This window comes from Rhipicephalus microplus, chromosome 4 (assembly GCF_043290135.1).
Source record: "Rhipicephalus microplus isolate Deutch F79 chromosome 4, USDA_Rmic, whole genome shotgun sequence".
Classification (NCBI taxonomy): Eukaryota; Metazoa; Arthropoda; class Arachnida; order Ixodida; family Ixodidae; genus Rhipicephalus; species Rhipicephalus microplus.
Genome location: NC_134703.1, coordinates 78,927,769 through 78,946,442, shown reverse-complemented (window position 1 = coordinate 78,946,442; position 18,674 = coordinate 78,927,769). Strand labels below are relative to the sequence as shown.

At 42.5% G+C, this 18,674-nt stretch overlaps 1 protein-coding gene across 2 annotated transcripts in view; it reads right to left on the bottom strand.

Annotated features, from left to right (window-relative positions):
• LOC119172153 (uncharacterized) overlaps positions 1 to 16,070 on the bottom strand; it is a 38,297-nt gene extending 22,227 nt beyond the window's left edge. Inside the window, exons 1-7 of one of the 2 annotated variants that reach the window (XM_037423173.2) lie at positions 15,869 to 16,070; positions 15,607 to 15,783; positions 11,726 to 11,849; positions 11,097 to 11,183; positions 9,403 to 9,588; positions 7,292 to 7,333; positions 1,452 to 1,587 (exon numbers count right to left, since the gene is read on the bottom strand). In XM_037423173.2, coding sequence (XP_037279070.2) covers positions 1,452 to 1,587; positions 7,292 to 7,333; positions 9,403 to 9,588; positions 11,097 to 11,183; positions 11,726 to 11,849; positions 15,607 to 15,773 — 742 coding nt within the window. In that variant the 5' untranslated portion in view covers positions 15,774 to 15,783; positions 15,869 to 16,070. The remainder of the gene's footprint in view (positions 1 to 1,451; positions 1,588 to 7,291; positions 7,334 to 9,402; positions 9,589 to 11,096; positions 11,184 to 11,725; positions 11,850 to 15,606; positions 15,784 to 15,868) is intronic. The other variant, XM_075892991.1, reaches the window with a different exon arrangement.
• Positions 16,071 to 18,674: the final 2,604 nt, after the last annotated feature.

The following is an 18,674-nucleotide window of genomic DNA, read 5'->3' as shown; positions in this document are numbered from 1 at the left end:
ACGACAGAGCACCTCTGGCGGACTGGCTCGCCCTACGCCATCTCCTGACGCCGACAAGAGCTCTCACCAAGTGGTGCCCCGTCCTCGGACTCGTGCGACCGTTGTCCATCTTTCTTATCTTCTCCTTACTTTTGTATGTGGCTGTCTCTGCGCCACGCTCTCTCCTTTTTGCTCTCTCTATCTCTATACCTTTATTCCTGTTCTTTTAATCCCACCTTACCCCCATTCCCCGTTAGCTACTGTTGATTTGTCGCACTGTGATGCAGACAGTTATGGGGCTCACTTTTTCTTTTAAGAATCACATAAAATCACTGGTGCAGCAGGACTTGCCGACAGAGGGGTCAAACATCAGCATTGTAGACTCACATCAACATGCGTCATGGTCATCATCATCATCATCCACATGTATCATGATCATCAAGTGTCATCAATCATCCTAGTTTGTACAGAACTTGCACATTGCACTCTCAAAAGATTGTAGCAGTGGCAGCAGAAAGTGAAAGCACATGCTTGGATAACATGATTCCATAGCTACTGCATAATTTTAAAATGTAGAAAATATAATGACAGGGCACTTGTGTGAAAAATAAATTTTACCTGAAGTAACAGATATAAATTGATAGGAACAGCGAAGCTATTCTAGAGCGACGAAAATGTACAATTTCATCAGCCATATAATTAAACATTGGCTTACCAATCAACTGAACAAACATTGTTTGAAGTGCGTACAGGTCAACATGAACAAATCTGCTTCAGCAGCCAAAAGAGATTACAAGATGAAGATTCAAGTAGAAGCAAAGGTATGCTTTTGTGCTGTCTCTTGCTCCAATGCTGCCCTTAAATTTCAACTTGCACTACCTTTACCACCAAGCTCACAAGAATACAGTGCACACATATCCACCAGCCATTTTTGTTTACTCTTGACTTTGCACCTGTGGCACATGAACTCTAAGATAAGGTACAAGTTTTTTAGTGGATATCCAGCACAGGCAGCACAGTTACATCCGAGCAGGAGATGTGCACTGCAGGCTTATTGAGTAGTTGCGGAGAAAAGCTTTTGTTTCTTCAGTGTACAACAGCAGATTGGCCATTATAGATAGTATCAGTTTGGCAGCCCCCGACACAAAACACCAGTGTCTCGGGGAGATTGACTGATTTGTGGGATTTAACTCGCAAAACCACAATATGATTATGAGAGATGCTGTAGTGGAGGGCTCCGGAAATTTCGACCACTTGGGGTTCTTTAACGTGCACCCAAATCTGAGCACACGGGCCTACAACATTTCCCCCTCCGTTGGAAATGCAGCCGCCGTAGCCGGGCTTCGATCATGCAACCTGCGGGTCAGCAGCCGAGTACCTTAGCCACTAGACAACTGCGGCGGGGCATATCTTGGGGAGAGATGTTGAAATGTTGCCACAGCATCCAAAACAGGCATGAAACAGTTTTGTACCCAAGCTGTCGAGGAAAGCGTCTTCGTCGAAGCTGGTGTCGTCATGCCCTCTTTGCAGGCAGTGTTTCAGCAGCAAACCCGAGGTGCTGTTCCCTTCGACCTGCTGGGGCCCAGGAGTTCCAATTGGTGTGTCTTCCTGTAAAAACCAAAAGGAAAGAAGGCAAATTAAAAAAAATAATAAGTAAAAAGAAACACAGAAAAAGCTTTTTTTTTTGCCCACTTAATATAGCATGTCTACTAATGCCAAGTGTTATCTTACATCAAGGGAAGTCTAATGACCACCGGGGCTTGATGGACAAACTTTTCACAAACAGAAGACAGAGCTGCAAGCACCATTGTGAAATTTTGCAGTTGTGTGCAATGCAGGGAGTTCACAAGCAGAGCCAAGGTTGAAAAACCCCATTTTTAAAAATGAGCGGTGAACTGGCCACTAGTGGCTGCCTTCAGAAATCATTCAGCAGATCCCCCAAGGAAGCTCCAATAGGTAAGTGGGAATTTGTATTTATAGAAATATGCTTATATCAGTATGCACATACTTAATGTTACTGTGTGTCTGTTAATTGGTTCTATAATCTAAAGAAGCTGACGCAGCCACACATCTATGTTTTTAATTTTGATCAGAACAAGACATTTCTGAGACACAGCAAGTGCTATCGCCTCATGCTAGAACAAACCCACCCACAGAAATAAAATGCTGCGATGGTCGTTCATAGCAAAGTTGAAGGCAAACGGTGAACAGAATATAATACATTTAGTATCCTCGTTTGTACTCGATAAGTCCTAGAAAATTTAAATAATCTTTCAGAAATATATTTCTGGGAAGCACTTTACTCTCTCCAAGGCATTTGTGAAACTTCGAAAACAAAGGTGGTTCAGGGCCTTTTCTTTAACTGACCTGACTGCAGACCTGCCACATTTTGAATTTGAAAAAATGCTAGACATCAAGCAAAAATGCACTAGGAAACTGCCTGTACTTGGTAAACAGGTATGGTATCATCTGAACCACGAAGAAGCAGAAGTTCTTGTGAAGTTTATTATTTAAACAGTGGCATAATGGAAGTTGATGTATCTCTGCAGCTGTTGTGCATTTGCTCAATAAGCTAGAACCACAACTGCACCAGCAGGTCCGTACAGTAAACTCTCAGTATACCGAAATATCTCAAATAGAATTGGAGAATGTACGTCTGCGCTTGGCATCAGTGCGTCAAAGACAAAGTGTAGGTGGCAAAACTACATCGCTCCAAAATCTTAGTGACATGAAAATTACGTGCATGAGCCATGGCCTACGAAATGGTGGGCGCGCTCCATGTTCTTCTCCAACTGTCCCAATCGTCGCGCTCCCCTGCAATACCAATGACTATCTCCTCGCGCGCTAGGCTACCTCGAGAGAGTGCATTGGGTGAGGATTCCGGTGGCGGCTGAGACCACGGCATACAGCAGAGTGGACAAGATACCAGTGTGTGCATGGTTTTTTTTTTACCTACGAGCAAGAATCACCGCCAGGATCTTCTGACAGAACTGAAGGAAGGTATCTTTTTTTCTGTTACTGGATTTATTTTGGTCCAATTCGCAAAGAAAAGCCGGGCAACTGCTGCATTTTCCAATAGGTAATTGTAAGAAGATATCAATTTGTCTGTGGCTGTTATACTTTTTTTCCATTACGTTCTGTAAACTCTGAATGCGTGTTGCATACCTGTTGAACAAGCAAAACATTTTGAAGTTCGTTTTTACATTGTCCAACGTGTCCACTGAACACCATAAAATTCACAGTGTGAACGGACAGCATAAGTGACCAAAACAAGCCTTGATTGATTGATTAATTTGTGGGGTTTAACGTCCCAAAACCACCATATAATTATGAGAGACGCCGTAGAAGAGGGCTCCGGAAATTTTGACCACCTGAGGTTCTTTGACATGCACCCAAATCTGAGCACACAGGCCTACAACATTTCTGCCTCCATCGGAAATACAGCCGCCACAGCCGGGATTTGATCCCGCGATTCGCAGGTCAGCAGCCGAGTATCTTAGCCACTAGACCACCGTGGTGGGGCACCAAAACAAGCCTGTAACCAGCCCGTGGTCATGGCAGAACCAGCGACGTTCAGTCTCGACATTATCTAGATTCATGGTGACCACCTGTACCCTTCTCCCTGTGTCCTGCTTCTGCGGCTTGACAAGAGGACTCTTGAAACAGTGCTACAATGAAAAGCAGTATTAGTTCCATGAAAGGAAAGAAAAAACAACTGTTTCAATCGAGTGTAACCTATGAGCATAGAACGCAGCACTCTTCTGACTTCGCTAGTTGATCGGGCTGTAATTTTTTTCTTCGCCAGTGCCTTTCATACTATACAGCATGCAAACTTCGAAGTACCACAAGTTCTCGGCACATCCGGATCTCTTGCAGAGGCATCACAATATAGGTGCTCAAATATGAGTGGCGCGAATCTGCAGCAAAAAGTGTTCATATGAGAATACTATATATATATATTATACATAAGGGAAAGACATGTATACTGAAGGGCTCGTTTTTCCATGTTTTGACACAATATTAATGAGATCTGTTAAGTTAGTGCTCATCCTGTCCACTCTTTCTTTCCGGTCCTTGTTTTTTCAGTGCTTAAAAGTTGGTTTGCAATGTCTAACAAACTCACTTTTGAGCTTCCGTGCTTATAACATGTATAATCAACATGACCTACGAGTTGGATAACGAAACACTTTTGCTCAGTGAACATACTTACGACACAATCCCTTTTTTTCGGTATCTTGAGAGGCTAGACACAAACGATAAGCAGAAGAAAAGGTTGCATGAATGCAAAAACCGTAACACAAGCCCCAAAAGCTGCAATGCTCCATGCTGTGGCACTGAAGATTACCACATCCAACTGTTTCTGTCCTTCTATCATCCAATTCTCTCTGTTAACAGTTTCTGTCAGCTGTTACCTTCAACAGCAACAGTGTAATTTGATAGATTCCAAGAGCGAAGCAGAAAATTATCGATCGATCGATTTGTGGGGTTTAACGTCCCATAACCACCATATGATTATGAGAGACGTCGTAGTGGAGGGCTCCGGAAATTTCGACCACCTGGGGTTCTTTAACGTGCGCCCAAATCTGAGCACACGGGCCTACAACATTTCCGCCTCCATCGGAAATGCAGCCGCCGCAGCCGGGATTTGAACCCGCGACCTGCGGGTCAGCAGCCGAGTACCTTAGCCACTAGACCACCACGGCGGGGCGAAGCAGAAAATGGAAGCAAAGAACCATCACATTTTGAGCATAACATAGCTACTGCAAATACTGCCACATTTGGTGTTCAGAAGTCGCTGCAAGCAAACATTCGAAATATCGACTATTTTTCGTACAGTGTTTGTTACTCCATTTAATTCGCACTGTAATTTTTATTATTCGAACTCTCCGAAGACAAATAGTGTCAACGTTCGATTGGCAGCGACCCCATCAGATTTTTAATATGCTTCATCCCCATCACACTGTCGTAGTGTGACAAAGCCGCCTTTCAGGCTCTGCTATGGTCACAATTGTGTTCGACTAAAAAAAAAAAAAGAAAAAAAAACAAACAAACTGGAGAACGCTCGAGATTCACCTTCAAGGGTAGACCACGATAGCGTAATTCGGTCTCGTGTACATTGCCTTCTGAACTGCTAGCCTGCTTCAGTTCTCGGTGCATGCCTCAACTGTGCCGTATGAGAACGAACGACTGTGCACCTAACATTGGCATATGTTCGACTTAACACAACAAAATATAACAAAAACTACACAGATGTTTCACCACCTATGCGGGTGCACCCCGAGTATGCACTGGCAACAAATTAGTGGAGATCACCCAATCCACTGCTAGTCTTTTATGTCTCTGTATACATACAGTAGGGGGCCGCATTTCTTGCTGCACGCCGACTAGTCACGACATATGCACAGGATGAACGGATAAGTCGAAGCGCATATTTTAAATCACGAACTCACCTGGTTTTCAGAACATTTCTACATTACTGAATGTCTATTGCAAGCGCAGTTGTTAAGTACCCCCTACACCATTGTTTTATTCCTTTGGTGAATCGGCAAAGGGCCCACTGTGTGTCCGTATGCCAACACACGAGCCTACACAGATGTTCACATAATTGATGGTTCAGCTACCGATGGCCAATATGTCTGAGTGCCTTGTAATGGGTGGGCCTTTAAAACACCCACTCATTGCTTAATTCACTTGATTGATTGATTGATAAGTGGGGTTTAACGTCCCAAAACCACCATATGATTATGAGAGACGTGGTAGTGGAGGACTCCGGAAATTTCGACCACCTGGGGTTCTTTAACGTGCACCCAAATCTGAGCACACGGGCCTACAACATTTCCGCCTCCATCGGAAATGCAGCCGCCACAGCCGCGATTTGAACCCGCGACCTGCGGGTCAGCAGCCGAGTACCTTAGCCACTAGACCACCGTGGCGGGGCCGTTGCTTAATTCACATCTTTTGAAGCCTGGCCTGGCACGATTCTATAGGCTTCTGCCATGCAATATATGATGCTTTAAGGTAAGAAGACTCCTTCCTGTACTGAAAATTCATGTAGTGTTTTTTTTTTTTCAAAGCAGTTTAACAAATATTGTGGCTCTGTGGTACGCCTGCTTGCTATGCAGATGACCTGGGTTCGATCCTCACTCGGACTCTGATATATTTTATTATTTAATTCATTTGCACCTTTCTCGATTTTCTTTAATTTAATTTATTTGCATCTTTCTCAAATAATACGATGATATTTCACTTACAACAATTGACACCAACGCTGAAATTTCTGTGGAACGAACTCTTTAGTGCTATCGTGTTAAAACGCTGGTTTCAACACCGAGACGACAGATGTGGGGACTGACAGATGACAGATCTAGAGATGGAATAGGTGGGCACGCAATGCTGTTTTGAACCTGAGATTTGGGCAGAAGTTCAAAAAGCGAATGCCGAAAATTCTTAGCATACAAAATTTCCTATGTTCTTATATATTGACACTATGAGGCAAATTTGGAGCTCCCAAATCGAAGCGAGCACACCCTTGTCCACCACATCAGTTGAGCTTCCAGAGAAGTTGAAAGAAAAGGAGAGGCTGAGGAAACAGCATCTTTGCCTTCGTGTTAAGCGTTGTCGGCAATACCTTGGTCGCGCCAAATCATGTACGTAAAAACAATTTGGTTTCTGCATTTCCTTATTCTTCACAAGACAACTATAAAACACTGCCCCACCAGCACTTCATCAACTTCGCCTAAATAAATGCTTTCATGCTGCTATCTCACAAAAACTTGTGTAGAAATTCTGTTCAACTTTTTTTTCTGCAACTTTGTTTCCAAGTACGTATTAATTCCAAAAATATTTTAGAAATATTCAAATAATATAATTCAATTTGCACTCACACTTGAATATATAAATTTGCTTTGCACACAAGATTTTCCTATTTCCACATCTTTATTGAGAAGTAAAACCTTCACAGTTTGGAGGGAATGACACTTTTGTTTAGCAACAGTTTTCAAGTGCGCAGTAAAGCATGTGACCACGTTTTTACCAAGAAACACCTCGCTAAGCCAAAACTTGTGCGTCTTGCAGATTCTACACAACCAAACCAAATTAAACCACAGTATGATCATAGCGTGAAGGTGCTGTACACAAAAACAGCAGGCAACTTCTTGCTTCAGTTCCTTTGAAATAAAGCAAGTAGTCGCTTGGTGTTGTGTTTGTGCAACTGCAATTTTTCATAACTAGTCTTGATGAAGCAGCAAAAGGCTATGGAAAAACTTTAAAATCCTGAAGTAATGCTACAAAAAAATAAAAGCCAGTGACTTACTCCAGTGAAGAAGTCCTCCAATGGGTTTACAGAATCGAAGTACTGCAAAGAAAACAAGACAACGAAACAATAACCAAGAAAGCATATATATATATCTTGGTAGTACGTGTTGAGTCCGCGACGCGTTTATTAAAAAAACGGAACACTGGTCAAGCGCTCAGCGATCCGAATCGGAGCTATCACGAGCACAAACCACGGTCCTCTTCCTCGTCTTTTGCAGGCACTGCTAATTGCCCCCTATCCATTCTACAATATATATATATATATATATATATATATATATATATATATATATATATATATATATATAAGGGAAAGAAGTGTATACCTAAGGGCTCGTTTTTCCGTGTTTTAACACAATATTAGTGAGATCTAACAGACAGTAATGCCAAGGAATGTACAGAGCATCGAACGTGTTATTCGAAGGTCGTAGGTTCGATTCCTGCTCACAGTTGGTTATTTTTTCATCCACTTTTCTTTCTTCTTATTTACATTCCATTAGTTTCGATAACTTCCCCTGTACATTCCTTGGCATTACCGTCTGTTATATCTCATTAATATTATATATATATATATATATTCAAATTCACCTTGATTCAATTAATAAAAATTTTAAAGTATTCGAAATGAACAAATAAATGTATTAGTCCGCATGTAGAGGCATTAGTCCTTGTAGAGGTGGTCTCACTGCAGTAAAAAAGTGCTAAGCCGTGAAAGCACTTATTTAGGTACATACACACACACACACACACACACACACACACACACACACACACACATATATATATATATATATATATATATATATATATATATATATATATATATATATATATATATATATATATATATATATATATATATATATATATATATATATATATATATATATAACTCATCCCCTGATGAAGGGAGGACCCCTCCCGAAACTGTTGGGAAATAAATATATTTATCCTTGTTGACAACACTCCCGTTGTGCCATATCCCATACCTTCATGAAGACTAACTGGCCCACTGAATTATTACTCCCACATATATATATAATAATTTGCATGTTACTCCCCTGTAAAAATGTTTTCACCGCAAGAAAGCAGTGCTATGCCATGAAAAAACCCATCCACTCCCCCCCCCCCCCCCCCCAAAAAATCACATTGTTGCGAAGCATCAACTTTAAGTTAAATGAACATATTGCCCTCGCATTGATTCATCTTTTTAAGTATAAGAGCTTGCTATTCCAGCTTATATGTTCTAAGTAAATTTTAAAATGTAACACATTCTACAGGTTATCACTTTCGTTCTACCGAAGTCAAATCCCTTACTATTCAAATTTGTTTCCAGTTCCTTTGAACCGAAAAAAAAAATAGCACTTGCACAGGCCTCTTTCAATGCATAAAAAATATTGAGCAGGTTAATTAAGTCATGACAAATGTGCCCATTTTTCTTTATAACATGTGCTATATACTGTTTGAATTTGATTCAAAATTACTATACCAAAATCACTATTCAGTTCGAATTCACTTTGAGCCTGAAATTCACTATTCGCACAAGTCTACAAATAATGAAGTTAGGTGATTCTGCACTAATAATCCTTTTTACTGTTGCTTAGGTTAAACACTACACTAGAGGGAAAAAGTCACCAGCCAGCCTACCAACCTTGCTTGCTCAGTCCTGCAAGGCCAAAGAAATCCTAAGCCAAACATGCCATTGTAGTACCACTACAAGTTGTACCCATACAGCTCCTACGACATACAAAGTACGGCCACACGCAAAAATAACAGAGCAGAGCTGGTTGGTAAGTATTCATTGCAAAACATTGGGCGTGAAAACACGAACACAAAAGTGAAGTTGGCACTTGCGATGTCTTGACCGTGTTTGCACGGTCCTTGCGTTTGTTTTTGCAAGCCCAGTCTTTGAAGAATGCAATACCATTTTTCTTAAAGAGCAGCCCAAGTGGCAGATCTGCAAGGACTTAACGCAGGGTTTCAGCAAGAAAAGCTGCCGGCACGTTCCACTTATTGACTAGAGCCCAGGTGACGTTGCAGTACATGTTTAGGAATTCAAGAAACATCCGTCTCCGACAGTTGGTGACAACCTTGAGCTCGGAGGCTTACCTTGGCGTAATCCGCCACCCAAGTGATGATGGCCAGGGCCTTGTGTGGCTGGGAACCGATCCCCATGAGCATGCTCTTGTGCAGTGGGTAGGGATAGCCCAGCCGGCGCAGCTGTTCAAGCACCGCATCTTCCATTCGCACCCCGCCACCCAGCTTGAAGGTGGGCTCGAAGAACTGTATCAGGAACTGCGCAAACATTAAAACGGCACTTCTAGCCTAAATCGTTTGCGCACTCTGCAGCAATCCTGGCGATTATGACCAAATCTCCAACCAAGTTGGATGCTGAGAAAACTCGGATAATTGTGGGGATTTAACGTTTCAAAACCACCGTGAGATGACGAGATGCTGTAGTGTAAAGCTCCGGACGTTTCGACCACCTGTGGTTCTTCGACGTGCACCTAAATCTAAGCACACAGACCTCATTTTCGTCTCTATCGATAATGCGGTTGCCGGGGCTAGGATTCGATCCCGCGACCTGCCACAGAGAAAGCTCTCCAGTCTTGGCCTTAAGTGTTTGTTCAGCATTGGCAATCGCGATATATGCATTGTGTGAGTCAATGACAATGGGTGGAAAGGTAGAAGTGTGGGACAGGGCTGCGGCTTACCAACAGAGGCAGCTTAGAAGCCATAGTGTCGTGCTACAAAAGATATCAATGGGGAATAAAAGCAGTATCAGCCATGTCCTTCAATTTAGGTCAAATAAAGAAAAAAAAACTGGCCAGTCAAAATCAGTCCAAATTCAACACTAAAATGTTTTTTTTTAATAAAATTTCTTTAGTACTGACATGAAAGAAACCCCAAAAAAATTTTGCGATATGAGGTTGTAAATAATTGCAACTCTCCAATACTAAGCTGATGACTGTGCTTGACAGGTATCTAGGATGCACAGTGGGCTACAAGAAAATCATCAAAGATATTTACATCTAAATGTAAATACGCAGTTGTAAACATCCAAATGTAACTTCAAGTTACTAAAACTGGAACACAGCTACCCTGGAAAGGAGGTCAAACCTGTAGTTTTTGTACATTGTGGCACGATACTGCATAATGCCATTGTTGCCAGACTGCTATTTAAGCCGGACAAGGCAGGTAAGCACCGATGAGAACTGTGTTACCAAGAAACATGCAGTGCTATGTGCGGCAAGACTGGGTACAAATAAGTCAAGCCTCCGCAAGAAACTTCTCCCCCCCTTTTTTCAATTACTGTTTGCACGACCGAATTTCAAGACACCTGCACGTATAGGACGGATGGTCGCTTTTCAATTAACAGTAGACTTCTATGCATGTCCAGTGTCGTAATTTATGCATAAAAAACATGCAGCATATCTTCAACCTACAGGTCACAGAGATTAAGGGTATGCTAAAAGTACGGGCACACACTTGTGACATGAGAACAAACTACTGAAATTGCTTACTACCGATAATTTGGAGTCACATGCCGAAAGCTACCATCTTTGAAGCTCTTGTGCAGTGCCAAACCTTTCCCTCGATGCTTATAAGCAGCAGATATGCAGTTTGGAAATGATTTTGGTGATATACTACTAGAGGACATCACTTTTGAACACTTTTTACTTCCTAATGGAAAACCCAGTGTGGAATAAAACATTAGCGTTCAATATACTGTAGATACATTCATTACAGCAAGCAACAATCTCTAGAGCATCTTTTCCTGATCAAGTGTATAAAACACTTACTGTCATAACATTTTCAAATTCCTTTGCAGACATTCGGCTCAAAGCTTGGGGGGTGGTGTAGTTGGGATACGCCTTCTCCTTCAGAAACTGCCGGAATGAAATGAGTACAAATGGCAAGGTCAAGCTCCTATCAAGAAAATGTGCCCCCATTTACAAGCAAAGAGTATAAAACACATTCAGGAAAAAAAAAAAAAAACTGAATCATTTCAGTTTCAAAACACATTTACAAAGAAAGCTTCTCCCTTGCTGTGCTCTGTTGCTGTGCATGCAATAATTTCGCACGAAGTTATTTTTAAGAACTTTTTAGAAACACAGCAAAGGCTTAATAATGAGCTATTTCAGTGAACTGTCATGAATTACCAAAGAAGCGGCCACACCACTATCAATGAAAGTTAGGTTAATCTAGACATGGGTGCATTTCCGGTTGCACAAGTAATAGCCAATCACGCCAACAAAAAAGTTTGAGGCAGGGCTGCAGTGGCTGTGGAATCGAAGAAGTGTCCATTTTAAAATGGTAAATGACAGGGTACATTAGCACCTACTCATGTTAAATGACATCTGTAAACAACTATTCCGAGTTGGTGTGTAATAATAATATGTGCAAGATACATGTAGAAAGCAGCACTCACTTCATACAGCTTATCCACACATTGGGCAACGTAAGCCTTATCATTGAACGGCCTCTGGTCCTTGAGATTCGCTCCTCTTGGTGCACCTTGGCTCAATCGGTCCACTTGAGACATGCTTGAAGAGCTGAATCCCAAACGGAACAAAAGATAAAGTGAAATTCACCAAACGAATGCAATCTTTTTGTGAACACGTAATATGTGGCAAGACTAAATTATTTATGTGAACCGTACATTCTTGCACTGGCAATGAACGCAATTATTACAAGCATTGTTTTTATGCATTGACAGGATGTTCTCTACAAAAAAGTCATGCCACCCATCAACACAAATACATTGGTGCAATGCACAAAACGGCCCGATTTAATTCTGAAATCAGTGGTTTGGTTGAGAGTAAAAATTTCCCGGACAAGCAGTGCATAATGCAATTCACAAAGACGCACGTTCTGCTTTGGAGATATATGTTGGGGCCTTCTCTAGGTACGATCGGAGAACTTTCAGCACCACCCTGTTACACTTTCTCTTGCACTTCCTGCATCTCATAAGATGCTTAGGCCATTTCTTCACACTGCTTTACATGATTCTTCCATGAGCTCTTAGTGCTAATCTACCTTTGCATTTTTGTTCTACTTCCAGTACTGTAACCTTAAAGGGGCCCTGCAACATTTTTTGAGCATAGACAGAAAACGCTGCCGATCAGTAGTTGAGGCTCCTGAGAACACATGAGCCAGACATTACAGCGCGAGCAAGCTCCCCCCCCCCCCCCCTCACCCAAGCCTGGAATTCCCAATGCATTCTAAAAGACAGCTGAAACCATTCTATCAGGCATTGGCTGATTTGAACATGGCACACTCTGTCGTTACAGAGACCGCTGCGAGAGGCTGCGACTTGTCCACGCGTGCCTGCGCCATTGCACTGAAAAATCCATGTATTCGAAGAAGAAAAAAATAATGAAAAAGTGCTCAATATCACGAGGCATGTGTGACTTACTTTTTTTGCCCATGTCATCCCTTTCTGCTTAGCTTCAAGTGCTTTTGTCGGGACAAGAGAAGAGACAATGCGATTGCAGCATGCAACAAATCTTGTTACTCTGCTCATACCGGACAAATTCTAAAAATATTTGTAGCGGTGAATTCGTAAGGCAATAAGTTCTTTTAGTGAATCCATCTTATTACTACTTAAAATAAGTATTGCAGGGTCCCTTTAAAGTGCCTTTATGAATGCGAAATCCAGTTACACTGCACCTTTCCACAGTCCCCCGAGTCCACATACCACCATGATACGTGCTTCACCAGAGCTGTCAAGTCACAAGTGTGAGCTCTGTAAAATGCAGCCATAATGCTTTCACGCAGGGCTTGAGGCTACTGACACTACCGCAGTAATGTTTGTTACACTTTATTCAATGATTGTTTTCTCACCTTGCCAGTGCAGTGCCATTTTTAGTTGCTGGTACAACTTATGGTGGCTAGCACTAGTGCGGTTAGAGCAGTGCAAACAGTTTACATCATCTGGCTACTCTTTCTCGGCATTCCAATTTATGAAGAAGCGGCAGCTCTATGACATTAATAGACAGACAAATTGTGCGCGAGCCAGTGATACTGAACACTAACGCATCAGAGCAGCACAAATGATTAAACAAGGGACGCATGCAAACAGGACGGTGCTTTTCCTCTCCATATGTATCTTTTCTTTGATGTTACACCCTGCTACGATGTGCAAGTGTTTGAGTTTCGGACTATCCAGAATTTCTTTACAATTACTCTGTAGTCGGATGAACTTAAGAAGTTGGGGGAGGCCCCGCCTAGAGGACGGAAGCGCGACAGCTGATCACCTATGCAGTAACAAAATTATTTCGCGCCACGCACTTGGCAAGGTTTCCTGACTGCTGTACGACTCATGACGAGAGTCTGGAGTGCGCGCCTATTAGTGTAGGCTTGTACGCATCCGCCTTTGACGATGGAAACGCCACTGACTTCTGAAGCTGTGTCCGACTATAGTCAGCACAGCGAAACTAGAGTCAGCGAAGTGTGCGGAATTTACTCCTCCCAAGCATATGCACACATGCCTGAGCCAATGGGCGCATACTCCAGACTGACCTCACGAGCTGCGCGGCTGGTGAATCACCTTCAAAGTGAGTTCTCGAGTGCCTGGAAGCAGTCAGCTGTTGCAGAACGGTCGTCTGGTCTGGGCAGAGCGTCTCTGGACTTAAGTTATATCGCACTATAGTGGGAAATAATGGGTGTGAGGCAGTAGTTGCATTTCGCCTCTATCGAAATGCGACTGTTGTGGTCGTGATCAAACCTGCAACCTTCAGGTCAGCAGTCTGACACCATAACCCCTGCTCCAACGAGGTGGGCAGAAATAGATGATAAAATGATAAAAAGAGAAGTTGTAACGAAGGCATACTGATGCTATCTAAGTGACAGAAACTCTAGTATTCTTCCCCAGGATGACATTTCTTTTATATGCCTAGTGCCCAACATTTTGTGGTTTATTCCGTTACCTGCAATGCCGCCCTACTGTCTTCAATCTGCTCTTTTCATGATGCTACGGTGCACGCGCTCTCCCTAGCATCAAAGTTGCAGAATGTCTCCCGGTCTCGGAGGCCTTCGTCCTTGCAACACTGGTTTTTTCAGACCCAACCGAAACAGCAGCACCAAAAAATGGGAAAGACATGGATTACGAGTCCATGCACTCTGATTCCCACAGAAGTGGATTTTTACGAAACAACTTAGTTCGTCTTTGTAACTTTATCGGCTGACCAGCTGTGGTAGCTTTAGCAAGCGCCACGCTACAAGCACAAAGGTGCATGTTCCATTCATGACTGTAGTGGCCACATTGCATTGGGCGTGACATGGAAGGATACCTGAGCACTTATACTTAGGTACACATTAAAGAACTCAAGGTAGTGAAACCTAAACTGGAGCCCCCCCCTATGCTGTGCCTCATAATAACATAGTGGTCTAGGAATGTAAAACCTCACAATCTACCTATAACTTTATCAGCTTTGAAAGTTTAGCATCCAATTGACATTCATATACTATGGGAAAGACACTGAAGTTTTGCACAACTGAACAATGCAGTCCAGGCAACTTGAGCAGTGTCGGAACACTGCTCTGCTTGTGAAATGGCTCGTCAGTTGCAGCTGAAAAGCACTGCACATCACCTAAACATGTGTAAATTTGACCTTGCTGTTATCGCATTACTCTGTCAACTACAACTCAATAAGCAGATGAAAGGCTTTTAAAAACTGCGGCACAGTCTACCTAGGTGTGATGACTAATTTTTTCCCTAAAAAATTTCACGCCAACATAGATGAACTACTGATTTTTGTTGAGCAAGGAACTGACATTTGAATTGCCACAAAGAAAATCAATGTCCAAAAAGCAACAGAACAAAAAAAAAAGTTGTGCTTACACTGTCACCATTGAGTGCCACTACAATATAATTCTGCTAAGTCGCCAGCTCGCTGGGATTTGCCATCGTTTATGCTATGGCGCAATCACACTTGACAGAATTTTCTAGTCCAGCTTGACGTAGCACTGTTACACAGAGCACTTTCGATTGCGGCCGAATTCCGATGTTACTATTGGCTCATTTGTGCGATCGGCTCAGAGGAGTTAACCAGCAGCTCGAGAAAGCAGGCGATTTTAGAAAAGGATACGCAAAGATAGCGTTCGTAGCGCTAGCAGGCTACCTATGCGAACCCCTTTCTACAGCTATTCAATGAGAAATTCGATTCGGTTCGGGCACGGTAGCGATCGGAACAAATGAACGTGCCACACCGCGCGCAGTGGTCTAGTCTGGCTTCACGCTCGCTGTCTACGTACGCATTGACAATCAGACTACAACAAAGACGCCTGGTGACACGGGAGGTCGCCTACCGTCTGTTTGGTCCACCCGACATAGCGGGGGTCCAGGTAGAACGGCTGCTGCGACCCGTCATCCCACCCGCAGAGCAGCGCGCATCGACCGAAGAGCTTCGTCGAGGAATTAATGTCCTCGGCGTGACCAGGCTCTTCTTACACGAACGTGCTGACCTGGGTTCCATGACTGGACGCCTATACCAAAAGAGAGAAAGCAAATTCAACCTTCACGCAGATCGTGTTCCAGAGACTGCCAGCATGCAAAAACGCAAGCACGCACCCTTTCGTGTATTCCTCGAGTCGCTGACTGCAGCCCTAGGGTACTTTGGTCGGAAAGCGAGAGGTATGGCTGCCCGTCGAACGTGCAACGCGAAAAAAATAGCGAGAAGGAACAGTTGCACGAGCCAGTGCACGGGCCGATCGCGAATATCGGTTCCCGCGTAAAATCATCCGGACATCCGCAGTCGTTGGCCTGCGTTGGCCCTTGGTTGGCATTTGTGCGTAGTCACGTGACCCAAAGGAGCTGCTGCGCATGACCATTGGTATTACACCACACTCTGTAATAATTTGAAACTAGCTTTAATGTTTTGAATTAAAAAACGTTTCAAATCGGTCAATATTAAGGTTTAATGTTTTAAAAGAACAATAATAGTCTTTTTATTTACTTATTAACGTCGTCTTTTTTGTTACTGGCAGCGACCATAGATCGGCAGCGTCTCCTGCGACTTTAACCGCGCAATTTAAATACTGAAATATTAAAGCTTGCCGGCTGAATTACGTTTTACAAGTTAAAAGAGGTAGCGAAAAACTAGGGTGCAGGAAGTTGTGCTTATGAGGCTGCGGGCGGGGGTAGCCCTTACACCGGCCGCTATATCATCATGGAACTGGTTGCATTTACCATTTGGTGATACGTGTCCGTATTGTACGACTCCAGTGATGCAAGCAGAGGCATACAACGTTATATGAACATGCCAAGGGTTGCAGCCAGAATTCTCCCGTCACCTGCTTCAAGCCGGCCTTCGCTACACCGACACAACCAGTTACAACCGGTGTATACACGACAGCACATTCCACAATACACTACTTCAGTTTATACACAGCACTGGCCTAACGGCACACATTTAATACACATGCACGCAAAAATATTATGCCTTAATGGCAAGTCTTCGTCGCAATAATAATTAAAAAAAGACTGTCACCGGTTTGCGCACCAACCAAAAATGGAGGGACACGCAACTACGCCAGTGATGTTAGTCCTAGCGCTCTGGCACTCAATACACGTGAGCTTTCCAATGCACCCGTAAATTGTTTTTTTTTTTTTTTTACGTTCTATCCTTCCTTTGGCTCCCTGTAAAAGATGTACTATGCGAGCCCGCTCTTCTGAGCAGCTTTTCATCGTTGCTTTAACTGTAACCAAGAAATATAAAGAACTTTGGTATTCAAAGTGGCGTGTTGTTTCCTCAATAAGCCATTGCAGCCTGCGTCGTAAGTAACTTCAGTTCAACCTTGGGCACTTGCTCGGAACTACGAAGGTACTACTTTTGGTGCATTTTACGCACGAATACAAGCGGCTCAAGATACGCATGCGCATGTTATCAGAATAAAAATGGCGGCGTGCATGCGTGACTATTGTTGGCAGTTCTGGGCAGCACGTAGAAAGTCGCGGAAACTCTTAAATTACTGCTTTTTACACTTCCAAAGAAAATTCGACGTGTCTGAGAAATCAAACTATACTAAATCACAGTGTCCGGGTAGTCGACAGGAATGTGCGCTCACCTTTAATTCTTCGGCAGGGGAGTAGCCGAAATATTTTCGACCTTCCAGCGCAAACTTTAGTGTATGTGATATCGTTTCTGAGGTATCTGTCCATTGCATATTATTAACTGGTGATGTTAATTTACCCTATCTAAAACGAAAAAAAAGAGTCATGTGAGCTGTTGCATGCCAGCCGTAGTAATCTAGAAATGAAAAATAATAATTGATACTTTTGGGTTGGTACAGTACGTTTTGGAATCCACAAGCCCTGATTATACGCCTGATCTTATCTTTTGTAACTCGCCTAATGGGGTAAGTAATGTTGATATTATTCCAGCTATTAGATACCATCAGGTTGTTGTAGCATAAATTAGAATAAAAATTCAGCGAGTTAGAAAGTGTAGTTGTAGAAAAGTGTTTTTTTCTTATATATATATACAAAGGGCATTATGCGTCAATTTCCGCAAAACTTCTCGATTATTTGGCTCTATTTGAATCCTTGGCGGAAAAAACACAATGTAGAATACTTGTAGAACACATATAAAAATAAGGTATACTTAAATTTTGGGAGCAGTTCATACAGAGTATTGGCACGGCTAGGCTTAAGAAGAGTAAAGCAAAAAAAAAAAAACATGGGTGACTTACAGCATTCTGAGACTAATCAAGAACAGGCATTTAAATTTAAAATGTACAAAAAACCTGGAGTGTAAAGCTCATTATGAAAGCTACAGGAACTGACAAGTGATAATAAAGATTGGCTTAGGTGAAAAAAAAAAACAGTTCTTCAAACGACTAAACGTAAGTATGAGAACAAATCCTAAATACTTCTAGAAGTACTTAAAAGGATGTGGGTCTAATTTTGTTGGAATACATGAAATTATTTTGGGGGCACTCTTTCTGAGGATATGAAAAAATCCACGTGCGTAAATAATTACTTCAAACTAGATCATTTTGCCCAAGTCTACATTGAGTTCACTTTTGCCAAGTAGTCGTGTTCGTTATATATGCAACCACTCGAAATTAGTGTTAGCGGTATTGCGGCCTTGCTAGGGAACCTCGACGAAAGTATACAAGCTGCCGGTCCGGACGGCGTTTCTCCGAGATTTACAAAAAAAGTGCGCTCATCTTATTTCGCTTTAGTTTTATCTAACCTTTAAAAAGTCGCTATGTACTGGTCAGCTGCCACAAGATTGGAGAGTAGCAAATGGAGCCCCAATTCACATAGAGGTTCCTAGAAAGACGTCGCGAATTAAGACCTATTTCGCTTACATCGATATCGTGTAAAGGTATTGAATACATAATGTACAAGGCTATAACAAAGCATTTATTAG